Source organism: Atheta coriaria, unplaced genomic scaffold (assembly GCF_025399875.1).
Source record: "Atheta coriaria isolate IRGN ID8LTWV9N9 unplaced genomic scaffold, Caltech_Dcor_3.1 hic_scaffold_7_pilon, whole genome shotgun sequence".
NCBI lineage: Eukaryota > Metazoa > Arthropoda > Insecta > Coleoptera > Staphylinidae > Dalotia > Dalotia coriaria.
In genome coordinates this window covers 12,510,556-12,535,792 of record NW_027045449.1, presented here as the reverse complement: position 1 = coordinate 12,535,792, position 25,237 = coordinate 12,510,556, and the positions used below count along the sequence as shown (strand labels likewise).

The window sequence follows — 25,237 nt, the reverse complement described above, 5'->3', positions numbered from 1 at the left end:
ATGCAAACCATTCCCATCCGAGTGTTTTTATGCTGGCACTTAGTATGTAAATTGTAAACAACATACGGATATGATTATTTACAGAAACTATATATTTTCAATTCTTGTATATTACATATGATGTGAACTGTTACTCTTTTACACGTGTCTATGCTTCATCTTTGACTAGAGAAACAACTGTATCGTATTATAAAATGTACTAACCAAATTGAATAGGATTTGGACACGCAATTCGAAGGAGAATCCACAAATATAAACCACAAATCAATCAATATGCACCAAAGGCACTTTTAAATATTACCTTGTTTTAATTTCAAAAACATAGACGACGAGGAATGTTACGTTGTAAATTGTAAATCATCAACGTTTATCAAATCTTATAAAACGCAGTCAGAACCAACCGAATCTAAGTCGAATTTCATTGGTTTATATACATCGTACAATAAATGCAATTATAATATATTGGCAGCAGATTATTCTGGAAATACTATACCATTCTTAGAATTATATATGTATCTAATTTAATACAATTATCACACATTCGTTTCACCATCGTCGTGGACTAATAAATACTCTCTATCGTAAGTGACATTCATGAATCGTAATCATTTTGAAACATACATAAACGTTTATGTCTAGAAATGTACTCATATATTTTTAGTCGACTATCTTTATGAAAAGTAGAATATATATTATATGGCGTCGGACACCATATGATATCATTTTGATTCTCGTTGCACGCCGCTGCTTGTTGCTTGTTTCAATTTTGGTGTATCTCTTCTCTTATTACTCTTACACATCTAATCTCACATTATATCAATTTGTACACAAACGAGACGCTTGAAGAAATGCCGATCAACAAAGTCAAAAGTATTTTACAATGTTGTGTCATTATTGAATTCAAAATTGAAATGAAATCAAGTGTATTGTGATCGACATTCTTCGCCAAAAACGCAGTTTAATTTAAAAAACGTTTAAAAAGAATTGAGCACGTGAATGAACAGCTGGGTTACATTTGAATACAATTTCATTTTGTACGTTCACAACTGTAGATATTTTGATTTTGTGTGTTTTAGTTTTGTTCGCTTGAGCTCAGAGTTTGCTTAAAAAGCGCTACCATAGAGAAAATGACCACATTGTCAAAACGAATTAAGTACCAAATACATACGTAATTATTGTCAATAAATTATAGAAACGAGCGCGGGCGGCGAAACGGTTCATCGTTTCGTCGGAATCTCCGTTTGGCTGTCATCCTCGCTCTCCGTGAGGACGGCCATGTTTGTATCTGGCAGAATGGTCAAATGGGTAGCATCCGACTGAAGCGTGCTACATTCTCCCGGAGCACCGCCGGGTTCCTTCTTCTGATGTAGAGATTCAACAAAATCCTATTGAGAGAATAAATTTTATCCTCGCCACAATTTATAGATTACTAGGAACAAACCTTGCTTATCACATCACCGTGGGCCATCCGCACTTGATAGAGATACCTGTACTTATTCTGGCGCATTTCGGCCCTGTCAATTCGTGACCTCGGGTGATTTCCACCCGGTCTGGGTTTCTTACGTCCTGCGGCGACTGTAAACACAAAGTTAACAAAACACGTTTGCAATACGAATATACAACATTACCATCTTCATGATACGTGCCACGTCCAGTGATGGCGCACTGAATAATCAACCCCATCACGACCAAAGCTGGCCAAATTCCAAGCAGGATCCATGAGTACCAACATGGCGGTGGGACTGCCGGACGTAATGAAACTCTGTCCCATATCCAGGCCACGGTCGCCAATCGCTCAACGAAATAGTCTATCGACGCTGACACAATTGCTCCGCCATAGATACTTGTGCCCAGTATTGTCAATCCTAACAAATGTATATTTAAACACTTAATAGGTACTAACTCTATGATGGAATAAGTGTTGAATTACCTTTTCTAAAATATAAATTAAAAATAGCTACGACTAAAGCACTCAGCAGTAGAACACCGACGCAAACCCAGACGGAGCCACGTGGTGACGTCTCCATGATGTGGTCAGCGCCGATCAGAGCGCCCAACCCCAGCAGGAGGCCAGTGTGCAGGCCTTCCATGAAAAGCCCCACGTATTGGACTAGCATCGTGATGAGACCGAAAAGTATACCGGCGAATATCGCAATACCTGCGTTGCCATATGGCGGCAGTAGCTCGCCTTGCAGGCAGATCAAGTATACGATGCTCGAGGCAAATATGAATCCTGTGAGAAACATTACCGTCTTGAAGCAACGATAACCTGCAAAATGTGTTTTATTCGTTTTTAGTTGTGCATGTTTAGATAAAATGTAAGTATATGTTAAGCTGTCGGTGTAAGTTGTTGGAAAACCGCGCGGAAACTCTTTATGCACGTCAGTCGACTGCGTGTGCGTTAAAGTTTCACAACTGCAACGCGAAAAGGGGTCAGCGTATCATGCATAAGTCATCAGTGCTCTAAATAATTTACGTCGACGAACACGCAAAGCGATGGGGTTGTTTCGCGTCCACGAGCGTTTCAACTCGCTGCGAAATGGGTTTTTCCGATTATCGAGCGTTTAAACATACTCGATTGTCATATTCAAGACTGTTTACAAACAGTTTACGAGCGTTATGTTGATGGCTTTATCAGAAATATTTTTTTGTCTAGACTAAAAAAATAACAATTACGTAACCTCAATCTGAGTCTACCAAAGCAACCAAATCAATTAAAAACTTTTAAACTTCTCATCAAAACTTTAAATTGCTAAATTACCAAAGTAATTACATTCAATTATTTACGCCGAAATAAGTACATTAATTATGGAGGCAATCAATTGGCCCAAAACAAGATTAGGCATTACACGTGTGTGTGATCAATATTCAATGCGGAGATAAACGAATTTAATTGTGACAACGTGGAAATTCGCATTGGGTGTGGCTTTCAGCAGGCGGCTGTCTGATCGATTACTGAACGCCGCGCGTCCACCGGCGGCATGTGTATCCGCCGCCGCCGCCGACGCCGTCGTTGATCAAACCGTTAACGATAGAAGCCGTGTCATGTATGCGCACGATAACTCGTCACTTTGCTTATCACACGCTCCATCACCGCCGCCATCATCCCCGATTGAACACAATAATTACGCCATCGACGTGTGGGACGGCGGCGGATGGGTGTATTAAATTTTCGCACGAACGCGTTGGAGCATAAAGACGTTTGCACGCAGCGTACCACAGAATGTGTAGAGTATGCCGAAGATGATGTACACCGAGCAGACGACGGCTGTGACTACGTCGTAGTTGGTGTCCACGTGACATTGTTCCACCTTGGGACCGTCAGGCGCTCGCAGACCGGGGATGACCCGCAGCGTGCTGTTGTTTCTTGGAGGCACCAGGGAGTCTGGTTGAGCGCCACTCGCCATTGTGATCCTGCAATAACAAGATATACTCATTTATTCAAAGTTTAATGTACTCAAAGCGAATAGATAATAACTTTGGTTATATTTCTCTCATTTCTCTAAGTTAAATGAGGTTATGTTTATAAATGTCAAAACTGCGCGGTCAACATGTCAATGTCAAATTACAATAATATTAGATTAGATAACTCACTTACTTAAGACACTTACAACACGGTTTGAAAAATAACTTGCGGTTGAATGCTTGCTTAATCGGCACTGACCATGGTTATCCGCTTACCGTCGAAAGGGTGATTTCGTATGACACACCTGTCGAAGGTACTTCCGGTAAGTACATTTTTGTTTTCATTCACAAAAAGTGCGTGTCTACGGGCGCACAGAAAAAAAGCGGTTATATTTTGTCGACAATAACTAATTTTTAATTGTAGTTTTGAATGCCTGCTGCTCGTAAAATACAGCTGGAGACATATTTACGAGTATGTTGCTAATGGCAAATAGCACATGGAAAAGCATAGCAAATTTCTCAGCTTTCAGAGGCAAAGGCTTTTTGATACCAGTTTTATTTCCAACAATTTAAGGTATAAAAATATTTATATAAACTTTTAATAATAAAAAATAGATGGAATTTATTTTACTAAAGGTTTAATACTATGTTAATATATTCGACCTTCAAACTGGATTTTGTCTATTGAATGGCATTTAATAGGCCACAATTCACACTTTTTAAACGACCATCTACATAACTTATTTTATCTCTTTAAATGAACGCAATTTTTTTAATTCTTTCATTTTAGGTAAAAAATGTGACATTGGGGTCTCCAAAATGCGATAAGCTTATCTTAAATAAAAATGTTTTAAAATGCATAGAATTCCGCAAATGTCAATGATTATTTCGAAGTCTTCGTTAAAAACCTGTCTAAAAATAAATTTCTTTTATGGAATGTAAAATTATCAGTATTATTTTCAAATTGCGAACAAAAACTCCATTCATTTGCTTAGTAAAAAAGCGAAAAGTTTGACTTTCACCTTTTAATAAAACGTCTTAGACACAAAAAGCCTTCAAAATTGAAGTAAATAAAGAAGGAAGCGATAAATTTCTAATTCAAAATCTGTATAATTTAATTAAACATAAAATTAAGTAGATGATAAATTCAATTTAATTTGATTGGATTTTATTTTGTTTCTGTTGAAAGCTTAGAAGATATTGAAATTTTAATTTCGTTAAAGTAGCGTTCTCGACTAGTTTAATTAACGTCAGGTAAACATTACTACCCTATAAAATGTATAAAACCAAACCCACGATTGTTCACAACGTGCACCGCTGGGAAATTTAATTAATTGTAGCATTATCACGAATACGCAAAGTCTCACAGCGTGTTTGATGTGCAAAGAGCTTCTTCAAAATAATGCATAAATATACCTACATTGGAAGCATTAACTATTAAAATTTTAAAATCGATTTAAAAATGCATTATTTAAAAATTAATATCGGCTTGAAACCCGGTAAAAACACGTCCAAGCTAAAGAGTACTAGAAGCAAACAAAGCAACGCCAGTTTGTTTGTTTGTTCGGTTGCCTACCAACCATTATGTCACTAGGCAACCGCTGCATCCTAGCAAACATACACATTAAAATGAACCTAAATTATAGACTTGAAAATATAATGTATGCAATTACATATGCAAGTCACTTTAAAATTTTATTCAGATACTAGCTTTTGTCCCCGACTTCGTCCTGGTAGTGTTTAATAAAAATGTAATTCGTTTTTACTCTCTTGTTCTAGACATGGTATGTGTCAATACTATGAATAAGATTCGCAATTTCATTTTGAAGGAATTAATTATATAAAGAATTGCTAATAATGCACTTCAGCGCTCCATCTCGGATTCAACTATTTAAGTATAACTATGATTGAATCTCACTGCCAACTTTTATTTTATAGAAAAATGCTACCTTTGGAGTTTTCCCGGCAATTATTCAAAATTTTCTCGGCGTAAAAACCATCCTTGGACTTAAACGAACATTAAAAAAAGAATTGGGCAAATTGGTCTAGGCGTTGTTGAGTTATACGCTTACCAACATATGTTGCGATTAATTTTTATATTATAGATGGCTATTTGATATACCTAAGTCTATTCTTATAACCAAAGTATTTAACCTTAAATTTTACCTTTTTGTATATAATAAAAACGATTTCTTCAGTACGAGAAAAATCAAAATCCAATTTCACTTCAGACTCTGTACATCCATTACAAATGGCTATATACTTTTTCCATGCTCTGTACTGTTAAATTTGCTATTAAATTATTTGTGAATCCATGTTTCTTTGCACGCTGCGCGATTATAATTTCAATTGAATGTTGTACGTCGATTCGCAGCAATAAAACGCGCCTTAACTCCGTGAAAAACTTTTATACTGTTCGACGCTCAAAGCGGCCCACTTTACTGGGTTAATTACCTCTATTGTAGTAAATTAAATCCTCAATTGAATAGCAATCAAGCTTAAAAACTATCCGCATCATGCAAACTATGCCAAACTCTAATACAATAAAAATTTAAACTCAGTGAGTGAATGAGTTAAGGACTAAAAGCAAACAAATGATAAATGTATCTATAACATTGGTAAATTCAATTAATTACAAATACAAACAACAACTTTGATATGTTTGTCTTCGAATAAACAGTAGAATACTGCATTACCTGCACTTGCCAACTTAATGACTGATGAGTTGAAAACTACATAGTCAAACTACTTTCTAAGAGACGCCTAATTAACGTTGATCGCTAACGAAGTAAACTGACCTACAAACTTGAATTAAAACCACGCTGAATGATGCGGTAGTAATGTTAATAAATAAATACAATTGATTGATGAAAAGATAATGAGAAAGTGAACACACTCTACAATTGAGAATTTAGAATTCTAATTTAGTCAGTTTATAAGCAAGAATGTTTGTTGTTGTATGCAACATAAACTTTTGCTATTACCAAAGTAATAGATGAAACCTGCTGACTCTGACTCTGGGGTGCAATAATATAATATGTATCAATTATTCGGTGGAGAGCAACGCTCGAGAAATGTACTTTTGGCAGACGCCCTTTTTTTGGTAGTCTGCATTGCGCACCAGACGGTTTTTTGTTTGACGACGCGTCGTGTTCATTGAGAATCGAGTGAACTCAAAAAGCTCAAAGTTCAAATCTGGTGCAGACAGGTATTACTAAATTTTATACGCACACAGGCTTATTGTTAAATAGGTTATACGATTCAACGGAGTTAATATTTATTTATTGACTTGTAAAAGCGTTTTGAATGAGTCTTCGAATTCAATTTCAGATAAGAGTACACATGTTATGCGAGGTGGATTATGATAGATGTATTGTATCCATTGTATTTATAGCGCTTGGAAGAGGTCCTAAAATGTGACATTTGGAAAAAATTAGAGACGTGGTTATAAATTAATTCGTCAGGAGACATAAAATTGCTTATTATAATTCAACAAAATAAAATAAGTGCAATTTTACAGCGAAATTGCTTTAAAGTACAATTTAATAAAAAACATATTTTTTTTAGTTAAGATGTGTAATTTCTGTCTAGTGTTTATTTAATCAACCTCCAAATTTGCTAATAAATATATATTTGAACACTATTTAATCATAATATTATCAAAAACGTGACGTAATATTACCTGACCTCGAAAAGTAGAGGTTTCGTCATTTTGTGAGCAACATAAAATAATCATCTTCCCGAAAAACATAGTGACTAATACATATGCTTATAGGTAATATATTTATTCTGGGAATGACATTGAGACCCAATATTCCACCCCTGTGGGTGGTAAATGTTAAACCACGTGATACCTACCACGCTATGCTCACATTACATGACAATTTTGTATGTGGTGTTGCATACTTTTAGCGGAAATAAAGAATAAGTTATGTTTTTACTATCAAAAATTCATTCCAAAAATTAACGAAACGTTTGCAAGTCATTATATTCAAAATGTATTTCGTGTTCTATAATATAAATATGAATCGCAAAATCCGTTGGTAAGCGCAAAACTCAACAATGCCTAGACCAATTTGGCCAATTCCATTTTTACAATGTTTGTTAATGTCCAAGGATGGTTTTTACGCCGAGAAAAATTCGAATAACTGCCGGAAACCCTAAAGACAGCCCTTTTCTATAGGATAAAAGTTGTCATTGAGATTCAATCATATTTATAGTTAAATCGTTTAATCTGAGATGGCGCGTTGGAGTGCCATATTAGCAATTCTTTATATAATTAATTTCTTTAAAATAAAATTGCGAATCTTATTGATAGAATTGACACATAGGTACTATGTCTAGAACAAAAGAGTAAAAACGAATTACATTTTTATTAAACACTACCGGGACGAAGTCGCGGTCAAAAACTAGTATAAAATAATAATATCTAAAATTGAAAAAAAAAACAAATGTTTCACTATAATTACATTATTATTTTATATGTATACGCATATTAGTTCTTTGAACTCATAGTCCGTTGATATAATTTATAAGCATTGGGCAATTTTCCAAAGTTGTATCATAAAGGAAGATGGAAGCTGTACTTTAACTCACATTAAGCTGTCTATACAACAAATCAATTATATCTCATCCTCATCACGTAAAAAGCCGCTCGCGAACTCTTTGAAACACTTAACTGCACATTGATCTTCCACCTTGCGAGTTAGAATCGCTGGCGGCAGAATGATATGCGTTAATGACCACCATGCATACATCTAGCATTCATGTGTATTCCGTGTAGAGCTTTGCGTTTCAGAGAAAACAATTAAATCGTTCAACGACCTTCACACGTCGGGTATATGAGGAACATTGAAAGTCCATTCACAGCGGTTTTCTACTCGAAACATGCGTGCGGTTCTGTCTTTTTCTTGGTCACGGCTGCGCTAGAACTAGCCAACTTTGAACTAACTTCCTCCAAGTAGGTATAGGATTTCTTCTATTTGCTACGCTCTGGCAGAGCATCTATGTGGATGCATTGACAAAGGGCAGACACATTGTTTAAAGACAAACAGTGTTAAGAGTAAGGTGTTTATTTGACGCGTGGGTAAATAAGCAAATGCGAGAGTATAAGTACTTACAATTAAGCGATGAGCATACGTTGCGCAGCATATTAATTGAAGCTCATTAAACAACTGAACTGTGTTAATAACGTATTTTTATTACTTTACAGACTGTATTTATTTGTCAATGCATTAAATTAAAGTGTTAACTGTTTGGTTTAGTATTTACTTTTTATAGTGCATTTTAAGTAATGCTATAAATGCAAGTGGAAGTTACGCTTTCACGCAAAATCCACTAATCAAGTAAAATCGAAGTTAGTTAATTTTACAAAAAATACAGTTGCGAAGTGTAAATTAAGGAATGAATGCTAAAGTAGAGATTCAATGATAGTTATAGTTATAAAATTCCATCCGAGACAACTTTAGCACGAGTTAAAGTATATTTTTATCATTTATCATTTGTTTAGAATAAACTAGAGAATTTTAATGACTCAATTAACGCATAATTGTTAGTTAGGCAATTTTTGAATAAAATTTAGGAGGGTGAAAGCCCTGGAAAAAGCTAGTATGAAATACTGAAATAGGAAAGTGGACGACTCAGACATGACTGAACACTGTGCTCTCTACGTGCTACCCTTTTATGCCTGCGGGCGACCAGCAAAAAGTGGTGGGGGACCTCCACTCCCCACTCCTTCTTTCCGGCTATCACACAAATAAAAGTCACCCCGACTGTCGGTAGTAATGCGTATCCGAAATGCATGTAAATTTAATGTAAAAAAATATAGTGCCTGATTTAATAGGATATGTTACTAACAACAAGAAACAAATACAGTAGAATCCGTTTATTATGACTCCGCTTATATTGACCAACCGGTTATTATGACGTACCTACACTACCAAGTTTGGTTTTCATATAAAATTCTGTATAAAAAAAGTCGGATATAATGACTTCGCTTACAGTGACATGTCGCTTATTATGACCCATTTTTAACAGATTATGTCCGGTTATATTGACCAACATGATTCTTTACACCTCCGGTAATGTTCGTTGATACCCGACGACGTTCGACACGTGGCGAACTTTTTATATTTATTGCTACATTTCTTTTATGATTGTCAAATTACTTTTATGTATTTACTATCGGAAAGACCAAATGCTTAAATAATAAATATAAGCATTCGGACAGCAGTACCTTGACCACGACTTAATCCGTATTTTCCATTAATCCGAATTTGGCGTGGGTCATTCGACAATCTCAATGCTTTTTAAAAAACAAGAACCGCATTAAGCAATCGTTCAATTCAAATGTTTTGAAACCGAAGAGGCTTCGAAAATCACAAGAAAATTAATTAAATGAAAAAACAAAAGCAGAAAAAAATTACAGATTACTTGAAGTAAAAAATACACTTGTATGTGTTATAATGTGCTGATTACGTGCAATTTTGATTTTGATTTAATATGTACATATTTACATAAAAAAGGGATTTCATTTCACAAAACGCTTTGTATGACGTCCGCTTATTATGACGTGTTTGTCAATTCCCTTCGATGTCATTATAACCGGACTCTACTGTAGTAAAATAGTAATATTTGATTACAATTTGTAACGTTAATAGTCAAGAAGCAGTAAACTTAATTCCCTACATAAGCAAACCGTAATCTTACTTGATTGCATAAATTACCCACAGATACTTAAGCTATTTTCGTTCATTAGATATATTTGAGCAATTGATAAAAGTGCAAATACAAACAGTTAGAGCAATTTCAGCATTGGTCATCGAAGGCAAACCGTAAATATCCAATTTCCTCGAGGTAGGTATAACTCTTGTGTCATGCGTCGTCGCTAGTATGTGCACAGGTACACACTATAAATATATATAAATTCCAAAGTGCCGATGCCGCCACGCAGCGTCGCGCCGCTTCGTATTAAATTGCGCCAGTGACTACGAACAAACGCGACGAGCACCGTGAATAATTTTCTTCCGCACGGATGTTTCGTGTCGCCGCGCTGCAACTGTACCTTCTCGGGCGGCGTGCCTCGCCTAACGGACTCATAAGCGATGTTTGTTTAATTTCAGGCGGGCATTGCGCGCGAATCAAATATACAATTAAGCGTTCGTATACCTTTACATTTATAATAAGTATATATAATGATTTGCATATTAAATATTTAAAGCGAAGAACGTCAAACAAATACAAATAAAAGAAATTAAATGCTCTTTATGCATATTAAAAGGTATTCAAACAGGAAAAGAAATAGAAATAAAATGTGTAGAATGGCAAAAATTAAAATTTTAAATAAAACAACTTTTACTTGTCTTAATGAGCAAGTAATGCTATTTTTATAATAATTTTTGCACGTCAGACTTAATTAAATAAAAATTTAAAAGAAAATTAAAACTAGAAAAGCTCTATAAACAATAAATTATCATATATAGGCTTTTTCATAACATTATTTAACTTGCTACATTAATATTGATTCATCAAAATTCATCAAAAGTTGTATTTTTTATTTTAAAGTTATCACGCTTCCAGCTATTTTTTTATCGTTGAATCAATATGCTTAGTGTACCTATTCACTAGTCACAGATGCTTAAAACCGATGACAAAGCCGGAAGCTTGTCGCCATTTATATTAGTCAAATTTACGTAATATTCAAACAGACCTTTAAAATCCTCAACAAAAAAGCATACTAAAACGGATGCAATGTTGAAACCTTAATAAACACAATTTTTTTATGAAACCACTATATAAAAACAGATACCTATTTACTTTTCTTTTCCTAAATAAAAACTACAATAATTTCAAAATAAAAAAATACGAAAAAACGCTGCGTGTCGGACGTGAGTCGGTTAGTTTTGGTCAAAGGATGTCGATGCGTACAGCACCTCAAGCGATACAAACGAAACTGAACTTTCTCTCTGGAAATATTGTTCCATTTCACGTTTATTGAAAGCAATAATAAACACTATGAAAAGAAAATGTTCTACTGCACTCCAAACGCTCATTTGTGTGATTGTAAGTAAGTAGTACGAGGTCTAGTGCAACAATTACACCAGCAACTTGTTTCTTCGTTAATCAAACAAATAATGATTGTTTCTGTTTTGCACAATATTTACATACATAGTAAATAATACAAGATGTTAATATTGAGTGGTAAATTCATTGAAATCATAATATGACGTCATGTATTAAATTTGATTACAATTCAAATAGCTAACGTTTATTTTGTAAATGAATATTGATTTGAATAAAATTGAATGTAGGAGTAGTGTAATAACAGTTGAAGATGGTGGGTTCTTTCATTGCGTGTACAGACGAAGCGGAAATTCGTTGATATTCATGTATAAATAATTGACTCAATTCCATTGCCATTATCATCGTTGGTGAGCGCATGCAATATACACACGTCGAAATCGCGCGCGACAAACAAAGTAAACACAATGCAATGCGTAGAGAAGAGGCTTTACGGTTTGAAGCTAGACATTGGTCGATGGATTGATTGGCGATTCGAAGGACAAAGCCAAAACAAAACAAATTCAAACAGTGATGTAATCACATTATCAAAGTAATCAAGAAATTATGACATAAGTAAAAGATTTATAAATATATTCGTCAACTACGTTTAAAATTATATTTTTTAACATTTGCAAAAAAACAGTTTTTTGTCATTGATTACATTAAGTAAACAATGGTTATCTTTTATATTGACATAACCTCAAAAACTTGAATTTTGTAACCTAAAAATAATTTAGCAATATTGTAATGTATTATAGGTATTTACATTTTTTTATCTTTCCACTATTTTCTCACCCTTCTACGAGTCTAAACCCGCCAAAAATGGTATTTACTATATAATAAACAATTTATTATTAATTTTAAAATATTAACTCAAAGATACTAATCGTTTGTGTGTTGTAAAGCGTAAAAAATCAATTTTTAAATAAACTTAACACAAGCAGGTATGTAATTTAAATCAATAGTATCGTTACCTTGAGCAGCTCGTTTTCTGGTCACAATTCAACACACATCAGAGTCTGCGATAACACTCCGTGAACAAAACATTTGTGTACATCACTCTGAACGTAGGTCGGGCATCGTCCCTCGCGAAGTTTATTTGTTCCCTGTTGTGCAAGCGATTGAGATTGTAGCCGAATTGCGATGAGCGAAGAACGGACGAGGAGGTGCGCGCCGAATGAAGAGCGCGCGCCGCGAACGCGAGTTGCGAACTGGCCAGCTCGCCGAGCCTGCCGCGCTCCGCTCCTGCTGTTGTCGCAGCAACGTGATGCGCGCGCGCTGCTCTCCACGCAACACATGCAACAACAATAAATTGAGCGCAATTGAAACCGCTTCGGGGCTTTGTCGTTCGCGCCGTCGCCATGACGGTTTCCATACCTTCGGTTTCCCCGGTTACCAAGCAACTACGGCTTGATTAACAGTCTTCGGATGGAATACGCAGTCGAGTGTACAAAGACTATGTATGTTGTGAAAGAAGATGTTTCAACTTGGTAAGAATTAGGTATAGCTGTGTCGGTTATATGTTTGTTTTTGTTGTGACTATTTTATAAATTTTTTAATCATAGGGTTATTATGTATCCAGACATGCAATAATGATGTATTTTTCAAGAAACAACTTCGCAATGATGTTGATAACCATCTTTATTTTTTATATTTTAATCTTCTTTAAATTCTTGTTTGTTTAATGAAAATTTTGAACACGTCAAACGAAAGTTAGTTTAATATCAATATTTGCAAACTAAAATGCACATTTTTACACATACTTTATACGTATTACTTGTTTATACCTTTAAACCCTTTATCAATAAATGTTGTCTTAGTTCAAATATTATAAAGATAAAATGTTTGAAAAACAAGGAAATTCATGCAATTGACGGAGCACCGCTTTTTTGAAGCACATCGAAAGATTCGTGCAACGTGCCTCCATCATCTAATGAATCACCTGTTAAACCATGAAGTACAAGTAAACAATTTTTTTTATTATATCAAACGATACAAATTTACCGAGAAATTTTTATTTTCTAGCCACGTTGACTTCAATTAATAATATATTTTGTGTTTAAAAAACCTGGCGCTTTATAGGTGAAAGTAGAAAAACAAATATTAAATCATATCATCATATTAAATCGATGTAATCATTTTTCACTGTTAAATAGCTTAACTCCATCAAATCATGGCAAATAATTACTACAAAATAAACTTTATGACATCATTGTCATTGTCGATTCTGGTATAATTATGCGAATCAAAAATAATTCACTGGGATTGCGTTCTTCATCGAATTAAACAAATTATTAGACTGTGTAGACTTTTGTTATTAAGAAAGTTACTGATTTAATGTCTTAAGTCACGATATATACATTTCGTATCCAATTTTATCATAAATATACGTTTTCACAAACACGATGAATTCCAAGGTTTGAAATGATATTAATTAACGAATGCAACTTAACCATTCTTGACCTTTTATGTCAAGATCCATTTCGATTAAATTTAGGTTAACCAATTTTAATCGCATTTAAGAAGACGTTTAAAGACTCGACTATAACCGCCAAAATTGTTTTATCTAAACTTTGGCAAACCTTTCTGCAAATTCCAAAGATAAAGTTTTTTAAGAATATTATCAGTACTTACTAAACTTTCCTTCCGAGCAAACAAGGCTTAAGTGAATATAAATAGTAATTATCAAATAAATCATACATAAAACGTTCTTGAAACATAGTTGTTGATGTTGATTTTGATTAGCAACTAACTAGAACTTTGAATTTCTGGTCTTGTTCAATTCCGGGCTCAAAAATAGAGATAACTATTGGAAAAACGCCAGTTGAACATGAAATTCGAGGTCAAAGTCATGTTACAGATCACATAAATTTTACTTTTTATAAAGCCCTATATAATATACCTACTATACTATTTAAGATAATTTTATTTATATCATATAAACTCTAAGATAGAGGAATAACCTTAGCAAATCTTAGCAGAATGTTACAATGACAAGGCTCTTCTGTTTACTTACAATGTGTCAAACTTTTACTTTAAATATTTGAATAGGATTGCAGGGTGGGTTGCGTTATAAAGTTAAATACACTGGTTAGCGCCAAAGGTAGCATAATGCGGAATTTGTACGAACTAACCCTCAAACCGGGCAGATTATACAAAAATTTTACTTCGTGAGATCAGTGATTAAAATAACGAGTTGCACAATGTTTATCAAACACATTTTAAACACGATTAGAAATATATTCTGAGAATTAACAATTGAACTTACACTACATTAATGTAAGGTCGTTGAAAGTAAATAAAGATTTTGCGGTTTCTGCTACTGGTACCACTTTACTCGGCTCAGCGCTCTACTGTCATAACTTTACTGCCTGTACTGTGTACTGGCCTCTCTAATTTCACTAACCTAAACATTCGCACCCAGTCGCCCGAACTCAAAGTTCCGGCGGTTCCGCAACAACACTAATATCAATTTAATGCCATCAAGGTGCTATATCAAAGTGGAAAAATGTAAGTACGACAAATAGGATTCAATCAAAATCTAGCCACGTCCATTTCATCGAAACATATGATTCACCTGTCAAGATAAACTAACCCAACAAAAGCCTAATGTAGTTTCGAACATTTTCAGCTTTTAAAACCCCTCTTCGTGCGTTTTTTAGAGAATGGCGAACATCTCCAAGAGGATATTAGTTGAAACCAAAAACTTATCAAAGGATCCGCCACCTGGTATCAGCGCATATCCAGATGAAGACAACTGTAGATACTTCCATGTAATAATGACTGGACCTAGTGGATCTCCCTATGAGGGAGGACTCTTTCAATTGGAACTATTCCTACCAGAAAACTATCCGTTAAATCCCCCAAACGTGCGCTTCCTCACAAAGATATACCATCCAAACATTGATAAGTTGGGTCGTATATGCCTGGACATTCTGAAAGATCAATGGAGTCCAGCATTACAAATCAGAACTGTTCTGTTATCAATTCAAGCACTCCTAGGCAGTCCAAATCCAGATGATCCGCTCGCAAATGATGTCGCGAAGATGTGGAAAACGAACGAGGCTGAAGCAATCATGAAGGCTCGCGAATGGACGAGGGAGTACGCCGTCATTGAAGAATCCCACTGAAAATATGTGTCTCTTTTATCATATCAACATTTTTATAATGGTATAGTTTCAAAGAGGTCATAAATTAGTTGTTGGTCTAAAAGAAGGGCACAGGACATGCATTCTTTTAGAATGACTTCTCAATTTCCTTTAAGTATACATAGCAGATATGATATATATTTATATCTTGGAGATATATTCATCATACACTTTGATTTGATTGACTTTTTACTTTAATGGCGCATTTTGTTTGCATTCACTTCTATCTCCCAATGACAATGATGAGTCTTGAAAAGGAGAACTCATTTTTGGAAATTTGTGTCTGTGTGTTTTAGCCATGATTTTCCACAAGAATTCCAATTGTACATAATAGTATTTTTAAGTTTCTCATGATCAAATTCCAGTGACCAACATTTTTTAATTTTATTTTCTTTATGTTATTATAATTGCTATAATTATATTACAATTTATTTATAGAGAAGAATCACGTAGTTTAATTAAATCGTTAATGAAACTCGCGCACGTTTGATTCCTGCCTGCACTTTTCCTAGATAAAGAAGGCAAATATGGGATATTGGATATCCATACTATTTTTGTCTACGACATATGTTCTAACTATTCTTGAATCTTTTAATCATCTTTGAAATAAACTGATTGGAAGACGTATTTTGACGATATTTTTACTTCATGAAGAGACGGTAGTTAAACAATACTAAAAGTACAACTTAAGTCATAAACATAATGAAATATTTGAAACAAACTACTGCTAGATAATGACCATAGCTCGATTTCACAGATTTGGTCAAACAAGCAACAAGTTTTCAGTTTTGTGAAATCAATATTGACATCATAAGCAACGCCAAGAGTAAAGGCATGAAAATTCCAAACTGAAATTGATTTTCTTAGTAACAACCATCATTTTTGAAAATATCTTTGAAAATATCTAAAAATATCTTATTCATTGTAAGTAATATATATTTGCGAACCTATTGCATGTCTTTACCAAAAGAATAATTAAACAATTTATCAAACTGTACACAATTATTTACCATCTTAATGAATTTGTATTTGTACATTTTTGTACAATCAAATTATACAGTTCAGTGCCTATAAAAATATTTAAAATCAAATAGATTATAGGATCGATTTGTGCCATTAAGTGAAAAGATTTCCACATGGAAGAGTTGATTGCACCGGAACTTCACTTCTTTATCTCTTTGTCAGGTCTTGCACCAGATTTTGAATAATATGCATCCAAAAACAAGGAGCCAAATACAATCATTGCAGCTACCCATTGTCTAGTGATCAATGTGTTGCCAAAGAAGACCACCGACGCTAACACTGTTACAAATTTTCTAGTGGTGGTTACAATAGCTACAGGCAGAGGTCCAAATTGAGCAACCTAAAATTTAATGATGTACAAAAATATAAAATACATGTGAAGTAAAATTACCATAATGTAAATAAAATGTTGTCCAACAGCACCAGCTATAGACAACATACCAATGTTGAATAACACTACAGGATGCCTTTTTGCAAAAGCAACAAATGAGAGACCATCACCTGTGAACACTAGTGCAAGTACCACGTAAATACAAGACCAAAAGTTCATATTCAGCATCATTTGTTCACCAGTGGGTTTTGCTGGTTTAGCTCTCATCACTTCCTACAATTTTCTCATTATTATATTAGTTCATAATGTTTATATAGAGTGTTAATATTAACCTGCATGCCTCCTGTAAGGCCATCCATTGTAAGTGACATGATCAGTAACAACTCTCCGAACCCAAATGAAGATTCATTTGATTTTATATTTGCTTGGTCTTTGTACATAAATAACACTACTCCAATCACAACAAGAAGAACAAAAAAGTATTTCTTCAGTGTATAGGATTTCTTGCCAATGAGAACACCTAATAACATAACTGGAATGGGTTTGGCAGATTTTCCTATGACCTAAAATATAATTTATTAAGATGTATATATGAAATAATTACATTTTATAGTTACATACTTGTGTTGGATATGGTACCCATTGTAATGCCATATTCGAACAGACCATGCCTAATAAATAAGTCAAAGAAGTAGCTCCATACAACTTTGTGAGACCATTGCTTCTATCTTCAGGGTCTCCTTTGATCAAAACAGCACCTTTTGCAAACAGATAGCTGACAAAGCATTGTCCAAACACCAAAGCCAATGAAAAGGTGAATTTTTCATTCACCTCAGTGATGGTTCCATCGTCCTGCACTACTTCTACAGGATATTTGCCCTTAGTGACCTTTTCCTGCAGTATGCCGAAGTAAAAATAGGAGACGAAAATGCCCAAGGCACAGAATATAAACTTTGTGTTGCTGTTCATGCTGCAGCTAAAATAAAATACGATCTTTAAGTGACAACATGTATTTATGAGTCCGTATTGTAAATAGTTCTCATTTGTTTGTGACACACATCGCGCGACGCTGTATTTAAAACATCCACGAAGTCCACTGTGACTGACAGTGTGGCAAGTGGCAGTGACCGCGAGGCGCTTGTACACACGTCAATGTTTTTCATTGGTTGAATTGATCACATGCGGTTTATGAGAACAGGTGTGCACAGGTGAAAATGTGAATTGTAGTGACATCTACTGGGAAAATTGTAGAATATCATTATAAACATCATAGATGGCGGAACATTAAATTTGTTTTAGTTAAAAGAAAGCATTATAACCATTGTTAATAATTACTTCTAACTTTTAACTTATCTTTTTGGAACATATTTATTACTCTATTTCAATTGTTACAATGTTGAAAAATAATTTCTACAGTTCCACGACACAATGCACAATACCCATTTTTCCGAATTATATAATCCCAAAAAGCAAATTTCATTGTGCAATTGGAAATTATATCAGTTACGGGTCAAAGTGCAGAGTTCGAAGTGATATTAACGACAGTCGAAGAACGTTAATTCCCAAAACATTTTTGCTTTAAATTGCATATAACTATAGAACACCAATCAATTTTTTTTATTACAACATACCTCTCCAATGCAAATCAGAAATAAGGGGAAGATTGTTTGAAATGCACGCTGGACTAAATTACCTCAATTTGAACATTAACTTACAATACCTTTCCACTTTTCCACGGCAGAAACAAACCATTAAACTCTGAAGTATAGATGAACTAAACTTTTAAATTTATCGATGTGTCAGTCCAGCTTCCACTTCGCCTGCTATTTTTGGTGTAATTAAATAAAATGCATAAGGCTGTGTTTAATCAAACTGGAATATCTTCGAATATGGGAATTGTACAGCAATGTCAAATATAGCAAAGATAAATCACTTTTTGAGTTTGGGAACATAGTAGCTTATAATATTTAGGAAATGTAAAGCAAAAATGAAATGTTTTCCGAATTGTTGTTTTACACCTCAATCATACAATACATAATTTCCTGAATTATATAATCATTAAAAATAGATATCAAATAAGCCACAGTTAATAAATTATTTATATTCATAGGTGGATAGGTACAATGGAAATCAATCAAATAAATTCAAAGCAGTGAAACACTACAAGAAACTAAGTAATACTACAAATTATTAAAATATTTTAAGCATTAAAATTATTATTGAAACTTCATTGTATAGACTGACTAATTTTCCTTAATAAGTAAATAAACATCACTTGCAAATTATAAACTAGTACAAAAAAATGTCTTCATTTATCGCGTTTTTTCTTCTTCTTCAAATACATTACAACTAGCTATTTGTTGAATATGAAGCATGGTGTTAATATTAAAAATATTTGTTACTTTTTTAATAAAAATAGATCCCTATGAACTCTTCTTTGTATAAATGTATATAGCCTTGTGATATCAAAACACAAACAATCAATTATTCCAATGTCAAAACCATCATTACTTCTTTACATCGACCGCAATAAATGTAAATGTGGCATTGGAGTAAAATCAATAGTGTCCTTGATATTCAGCTTACACTTCAATACATACATACAGTGCTTTAATTGAAGCTTAAACAGTGCTTCCGACAGTTCGTAACCACATATAACAAATAACACAAACAGCGCACACCGAAATGAATTATTACTATTTGGAACATTGCATTATTTCAAATATCCGACTAAGAAAGACATTCGTGAGACAAATTAATAAAATAATTATAAACTAGGTAATTACTCATATTTATCACTGAAATTAATTTCTTGCTATTATATAGGTACATATGGTATATCATATTTAAAATTTACTTGAATATAAATCGTTGAAAATAGTCATACTTGAATTATTACATCAGTGGTAAATTTTGTTATCCAAGTAATCATATGGCCGTTTACCTTTCAAGTCTTTACATTCATATATAGAGGAAGAAATGTTCACATATTGTTGTAGCAAATTGAAAATCTCCATGTGACCCTTCTCAGCAGCTCGATGTAATGCTGTCTTGCCATCAGAGTCTTGTAGTTCAACATTGGCCCCTTTTAAGAGCAAATATTGCGTTACTTTAAACTGACCTAAAAACAAACAAAAAATTAACCTAGCTTTTAACATAACCTTACCTAATCCGATAAAAAAAATATTTACCTGCAGTACAAGCTCTATGTAATGCAGTAGCCACACCTGCCTTAGTTGTTGCATTAATACAAGCGCCATGTTCACACAATAACTTGCACACCTCCAAATGTCCATTTCGTGCTGCATAGTGCAGTGCAGTATATCCACTCTTATCAGTTTGATTTGGGTGTGTCCCTTTAGCAATTAACTGTTCTATTCTTTTTACATCACCAGTTTGTGCCGCACTCCAAATACCACGTTCGAACTCAAGTTCATCAAGTGTCTGATGAACATTGGAGCTACCACCCACCTGACAAGTACAAGAATGCCGATGACAATTTGCCATGATGATGATGTTTATCTAGTGTAAATTGAAGGTGTCTTTTATTGCTGGATGTGTCGGATAGGATCTACGATGAATTTAGATGTCACGTTGCATGGTCCAGACGACTTCAGCTTCGCCAGTGGATGTAATCACCTTGTAGCCGAGCTCGCTGAGCGCGTTAATCACGTCGACGGGGCCTGCCTTCAGCAGGACGCCGTTGATCACTTCCTTGCGCCAATTGTCGAAGCGTTTTGACAGCGCGTTCGCCTCTACTTCGGTGAGGCCGAAAACGGCACTATCGCCAGCGTGCACGGACGCCTTCACCGCGACGTACGCATGCATTCCGGACGACATCAGAATGGACGCTGGGATTTCCATTTGGAATAGAATTAGATTACACGCACTTATTTCATACACTGGGTTCAAACTCGTTAATGTTCGGATTAATTCGTGCGAATTAATCCGTTGATTGCAAAACTATTGCAGGTTGTTTACGTTTCGAATTTTTTCTATTTTCGAACTTTATAGTTTTATTCAGCAAGATTTTCTGAACTAGTTGCTTCTAGTTTTGCTGCTGTTGTTGCTTTAGCGGTTTCGACTGGTTCAGGCTCGGAGAATTCCTTGCGCATTGTCCACATGTACTCGTTGTAATCTTGCTTAACGCCGGTGGAGGAAGAGGCGACCACCTTGTAGCCAAGTACTTCGAGTGCGGTGAGTATGACGCACGGATGATGCATAAACACGATGGTGGAAACGTCGCAGTACCCGCCACAAGCGAATCTACTCAACTGATCGAGGTCTTCCGACTTCAGACCGGAGACGAGTACTCGCCATGGATGTCGCTCGTTGTGGCTGTAGTTGTACGACGCCAAGTTACCGCGCACCAGTATGTACGGCATTGAGCGTGGATTTTGTGGTTTATCGCGCACAGCAAACAGACCAATCACTCGATACGTTGATAACGCACACGGAAACCCTCACATTATCGAGTGAGCGTTTGGGGAATGGAATGATGTAAATGCGTCTTTAGTTTGGATTTATCGAACGCGAATTGCAAATTTGTTATCTGCGTTTTTAGTTTTAAATTTTAATTAGCGTATTGATTCGGAAACAGGTGTGCACTGCTTTGGGAGGGACACCGTGCAGCTGTCAACGCAAACAAAACAACACCCACATGTAATTACACGACTTTTACCTGTGGAAAAACTTATGCAACCCGATTTGCTCAAACAAACATTTGAAAGTTGTGCGTAATTGAGTAAATGGTTCACAATTACCCAATATGTACTAAAAGTCATAGCTGACATTGCCAAGCAGTGCTTTCAATATTTTGATTTTATAATTATCCTTGTGCATCGCAATGCTTTTTTACTTGAGTATAAGTTGTTACTCTGTAATGTGGGTTGCCTACGGCTTATATAGTTTTGAAAATAAACATTTAACGATTGAAGATTTTATTTACTACTGAATGGTGAAATTCTCTATTAATAACCTTTTCTATAAATTAACTTTTGGGCAAACTTTACTTTTAACTATGACTCGTATTGGAATTATATTTCAACGATTAAGTGAACTAATAAAATATGAAATTGTTTATACTTATGTACTTTGATCAAATTGCCTAAACAATAAAATGCAGACTCTCGACCGATTTGGCCTGATGGAGGTAGCTTCCGACTTGAAATAATATGAATTAATGAATATTTAGACGATTTTTATTAACTAAAATGATATAGGTAATTAATTTCAAGAGTAAATTACTAAAGAAGTAAAATTTGAAGATTTTTATGATGTTTTGTAGTGTATAGATTTGATACAATTTTAAACAAAATATATGATTTTAAGACAAGTATAAACATTTATTGACTACTTATGTAGTGTATTATGTTTATTTATTGCTAAATTAATAAATATTTGCATTAAAATTGCAAAATTCAGTTAATTTATTTTGAATTAATACATTCTAGCGACATCTACATTTGAAGTTTTGAGTTATATGTAAAAATTGCTATTCGTTTAGACAGGGTGGTGCATGCGTAGTTGCGTGTATGTGTGACACATGTGCACTGCTATTTAAGTGCGTACCCATACCCGGACTCATAGCTAATCACTCACTGCCTCATGTGCACGCCACGCGTTTTGATACACTTTGTAAATACAAGAGAAGAAAGAAAGAAAGAGAGAAGAAAATTCTTCAGGTACCCAAAAGTTTCTGCAGATGGCGCAATAATGCATGTTTTCGCTAAAAATATTCCTGCGGGTTAAAGTCAACGTGCCCAGTTGTTGTGTAGCCGGCACGCAACTCTTACTTCGTGTGGTAAGTGCTAATACTTAAATGGATATTCGTGTTTCGTGTTGTAAAATCGTTATATTGCGTTATATTTCTGAAATATTTATTTATTATAATTTTACGTGATTTTTGGATTTTACAATTTGTATTTGAGTTGACATGTTTCGCCCAGAGGGCATCTTCATAAACTGAATTTAGTAGGGTGTTTTGTGTTATCGTGTATGTGGGAATGTGTAGTTTGTTAAGTGGTTTAAAAATTGTGTCGTGTATTGAGTGTGTCTGTTCGTTTAGCAATTGGTGTTTGATTTTGTGTTTGTATATCTGAATGTGTTCTTTAATATTTAAAAATTTATCTGTGGATGATTTTAATATTGTAAGTGTATTATCTATTGTGTTGTGTTGGTGATTGTGTTGTAAGATGTGTTTTGCATAGTGTGAGTGGTATGTGTGTGGATTTTTAATTGCGTTTGTGTGTTCTTGGTATCTGATTTTCATGTTCCTGTTAGTTTTTCCTATATATATTCTATTGCATGTGTTACAAGTGATTTTATAGATGCCGCTGTTATTGTATTTGTTTGTGTTTAGTGTTGTGTGCGTTTGTAGTTTGTTGAATAGTTTTTGATTTGTTTTATAGGCAATTCTATGGTTTTTGAATATTTTTGTGATGTTATATGTATCTTTGTCTATGTAGTGGAATGTTTGGAATTTGGTGGGTGTGTTTGTGTTGTCTATGGTTGTGTTTGTGTTGTGTTTTGTTGTGGATTTGTTGTGATTTTGTTTTATGATTTTATTGTATATTTTGTTTACGTGCGTTTGTGTGTATCCGTTTTCTATTGCTATTTTAATTATTTTATTGTATTCAGTGTTGTATTTAATTTCGTCTAGTGGTGTGTTTATTAATCTGTTGAAACTGAATCTAAAGAAGGCATTTTTGTGTTGTAGTGGATGATGTGATGTGGCGTGGATTATGTTGTTTGTATCTGTGGGTTTTCTGTAAATGTTAAAATTGAATTCTGTTTTGTGTTTTGTTATGTTTATGTCTAAAAAGTTAATGCTGTTATTTTGATATACAAAACATAATTAACAACACACATAACAACCTAACATTTACCACTGAAACAGAACAAAAGACGTGTTTTAGTCGCTAAGTATTTATCGCGTGTGTAATCAATGTAATCAATGTTTTGTGTGTTCATTAGTTTCGCGTGTATCTGGTATCGCTTGCCGACGGACGCCAGTCGGCCATGTTGTGTGATTGTAAATAATATTTTAGAGTTGTGCGAACCATTATTGTCTTCAGCAGAACACGACGAGCGACTGTTCTACTTCGTAAATATTATTATTTAAATAATTATGGCAAATAAGACCATTTTTAAGGCAAAGTTTGGGTTCCTCCCGAACTCGGATTAATTTCAAGATTGTCCGAAATTGAATAACTAATGTTTTGTTTCTTGTTTATTTCAGTATCTACTCGTATTTGATTTACGGTGTTCGATACACTGGTGAGTGAAATTTTTCATCGTTCATAGTAGGTATCTATTTTTCGATTCTACGGTTTTCCAGCAATTAGAGAATGAATTTTATTACTTTCATTTGTGAATACGTAATCCATTGTATATTTTGAGATATTTATTTATAAAATTCTAGGTGATTTTATTGGATTTACAATTTTATATGTTGAGTTAACATGTTTCGCCCCAAGGGCATCTTCATAAACTGCCCAGTTTGCGTTGAATTTTATAAATAAATATCTCAAAATAGAGAATGAATATCTTAAACTTCTTTTGTGGAAATTTCGGTCAAGCTTTCCGCAGAAAATTTGGAAATGGGAATTCAAACTTTTGTATTACGGATGTTTAGAGCTATGTTACCATAAAAAGTCCTTCTGAGCATTTTATTTCTGAAAAATTTTACTCTTGAAGTAATAGTTTTCCCGCAATTTGATAAAATGTAAACACATTTTTCACAGAAAAATTAAATTTGGAAATTTTAAGTTTATATTTCTGATGTTGTTGTTGAAGGTCTCTCTGAGCATTTTATTTTAATAAAATTGTACTCTTGAACTAATAGTTTTCCCGCAATTTGATCAAATGTGAAGTCACATTTTCCACAGAAAAATTAAATTTGGAAATTTAAAGTTTTTATTTCCGAAGTTGTTGCAGAAGGTCTCCCTGAGCATTTTATTTTAATAAAAGTTTACTCTTGGACTTATAGTTTTTCTGCAATTTGATCCAATCTGATTTGGAAATTTACAGTTTTTATTTTGAATGTACCTGTAAGAAGTGATCCTGAACATTTTATTTAAATCAAATTTTACTGCTGGACTCACAGTTTTCCCTCAATTTGATCAAATGTGAACTCACATTTTCCACAGAAAAATTAAATTTGAAAATTATAAGTATTTATTTTGGATGTTGCTATAAACCGTTCTCCTGATCATTTTATTTTAGTAAAATTTTACTGTTGGACTCATAGTTTACCCGTAATTTGGTC

At 34.2% G+C, this 25,237-nt stretch overlaps 5 protein-coding genes and 1 long non-coding RNA gene across 8 annotated transcripts; 2 read left to right on the top strand and 4 right to left on the bottom strand.

The window, feature by feature from the left end:
• Positions 1-74: 74 nt before the first annotated feature.
• On the bottom strand, positions 75-12,728 carry LOC135795745 (transmembrane protein 198). Its single transcript, XM_065307521.1, has 6 exons — positions 12,441-12,728; positions 3,218-3,414; positions 1,931-2,269; positions 1,629-1,865; positions 1,442-1,575; positions 75-1,385 (listed from the first exon to the last, which is right to left on the bottom strand). The coding sequence occupies exons 2-6, from the start codon at positions 3,405-3,407 to the stop codon at positions 1,218-1,220; spliced, it is 1,068 nt and encodes a 355-aa protein (XP_065163593.1). The 5' UTR covers positions 3,408-3,414; positions 12,441-12,728; the 3' UTR covers positions 75-1,217.
• Positions 12,729-12,750: 22 nt separating this feature from the next.
• LOC135795747 (uncharacterized) lies at positions 12,751-13,308 on the top strand. 2 transcript variants are annotated; one of them, XR_010549131.1, is made up of 2 exons: positions 12,751-12,956; positions 13,032-13,308. It is a non-coding gene; the product is annotated as an uncharacterized lncRNA (long non-coding RNA). The 2 variants fall into 2 exon arrangements; XR_010549130.1 differs by having other exon boundaries at positions 12,751-12,967.
• Positions 13,309-14,588: 1,280 nt separating this feature from the next.
• Positions 14,589-16,089, top strand: LOC135795718 (ubiquitin-conjugating enzyme E2 N-like). 2 transcript variants are annotated; one of them, XM_065307479.1, is made up of 2 exons: positions 14,589-14,976; positions 15,129-16,089. In XM_065307479.1, exon 2 carries the CDS (start codon positions 15,132-15,134, stop codon positions 15,594-15,596), a length of 465 nt encoding a protein of 154 aa, XP_065163551.1. In that variant the 5' UTR covers positions 14,589-14,976; positions 15,129-15,131; the 3' UTR covers positions 15,597-16,089. The 2 variants fall into 2 exon arrangements, with proteins under 2 accessions (XP_065163551.1, XP_065163550.1); XM_065307478.1 differs by having other exon boundaries at positions 15,098-16,089.
• Positions 16,090-16,616: 527 nt separating this feature from the next.
• On the bottom strand, positions 16,617-18,128 carry meigo (Solute carrier family 35 member B1 homolog meigo). The gene is made up of 4 exons (XM_065307477.1): positions 17,590-18,128; positions 17,301-17,531; positions 17,029-17,241; positions 16,617-16,977 (listed from the first exon to the last, which is right to left on the bottom strand). Exons 1-4 carry the CDS (start codon positions 17,935-17,937, stop codon positions 16,777-16,779), a joined length of 993 nt encoding a protein of 330 aa, XP_065163549.1. The 5' UTR covers positions 17,938-18,128; the 3' UTR covers positions 16,617-16,776.
• Positions 18,129-19,049: 921 nt separating this feature from the next.
• On the bottom strand, positions 19,050-20,832 carry LOC135795594 (ankyrin repeat domain-containing protein 39-like). Its single transcript, XM_065307311.1, has 3 exons — positions 20,554-20,832; positions 20,160-20,490; positions 19,050-20,089 (listed from the first exon to the last, which is right to left on the bottom strand). The coding sequence occupies exons 1-3, from the start codon at positions 20,830-20,832 to the stop codon at positions 19,869-19,871; spliced, it is 831 nt and encodes a 276-aa protein (XP_065163383.1). The 3' UTR covers positions 19,050-19,868.
• Positions 20,833-20,984: 152 nt separating this feature from the next.
• On the bottom strand, positions 20,985-21,630 carry LOC135795853 (uncharacterized). The gene has a single exon (XM_065307649.1). It carries the CDS (start codon positions 21,351-21,353, stop codon positions 20,985-20,987), a length of 369 nt encoding a protein of 122 aa, XP_065163721.1. The 5' UTR covers positions 21,354-21,630.
• Between the last annotated feature and the right edge of the window lie 3,607 nt (positions 21,631-25,237).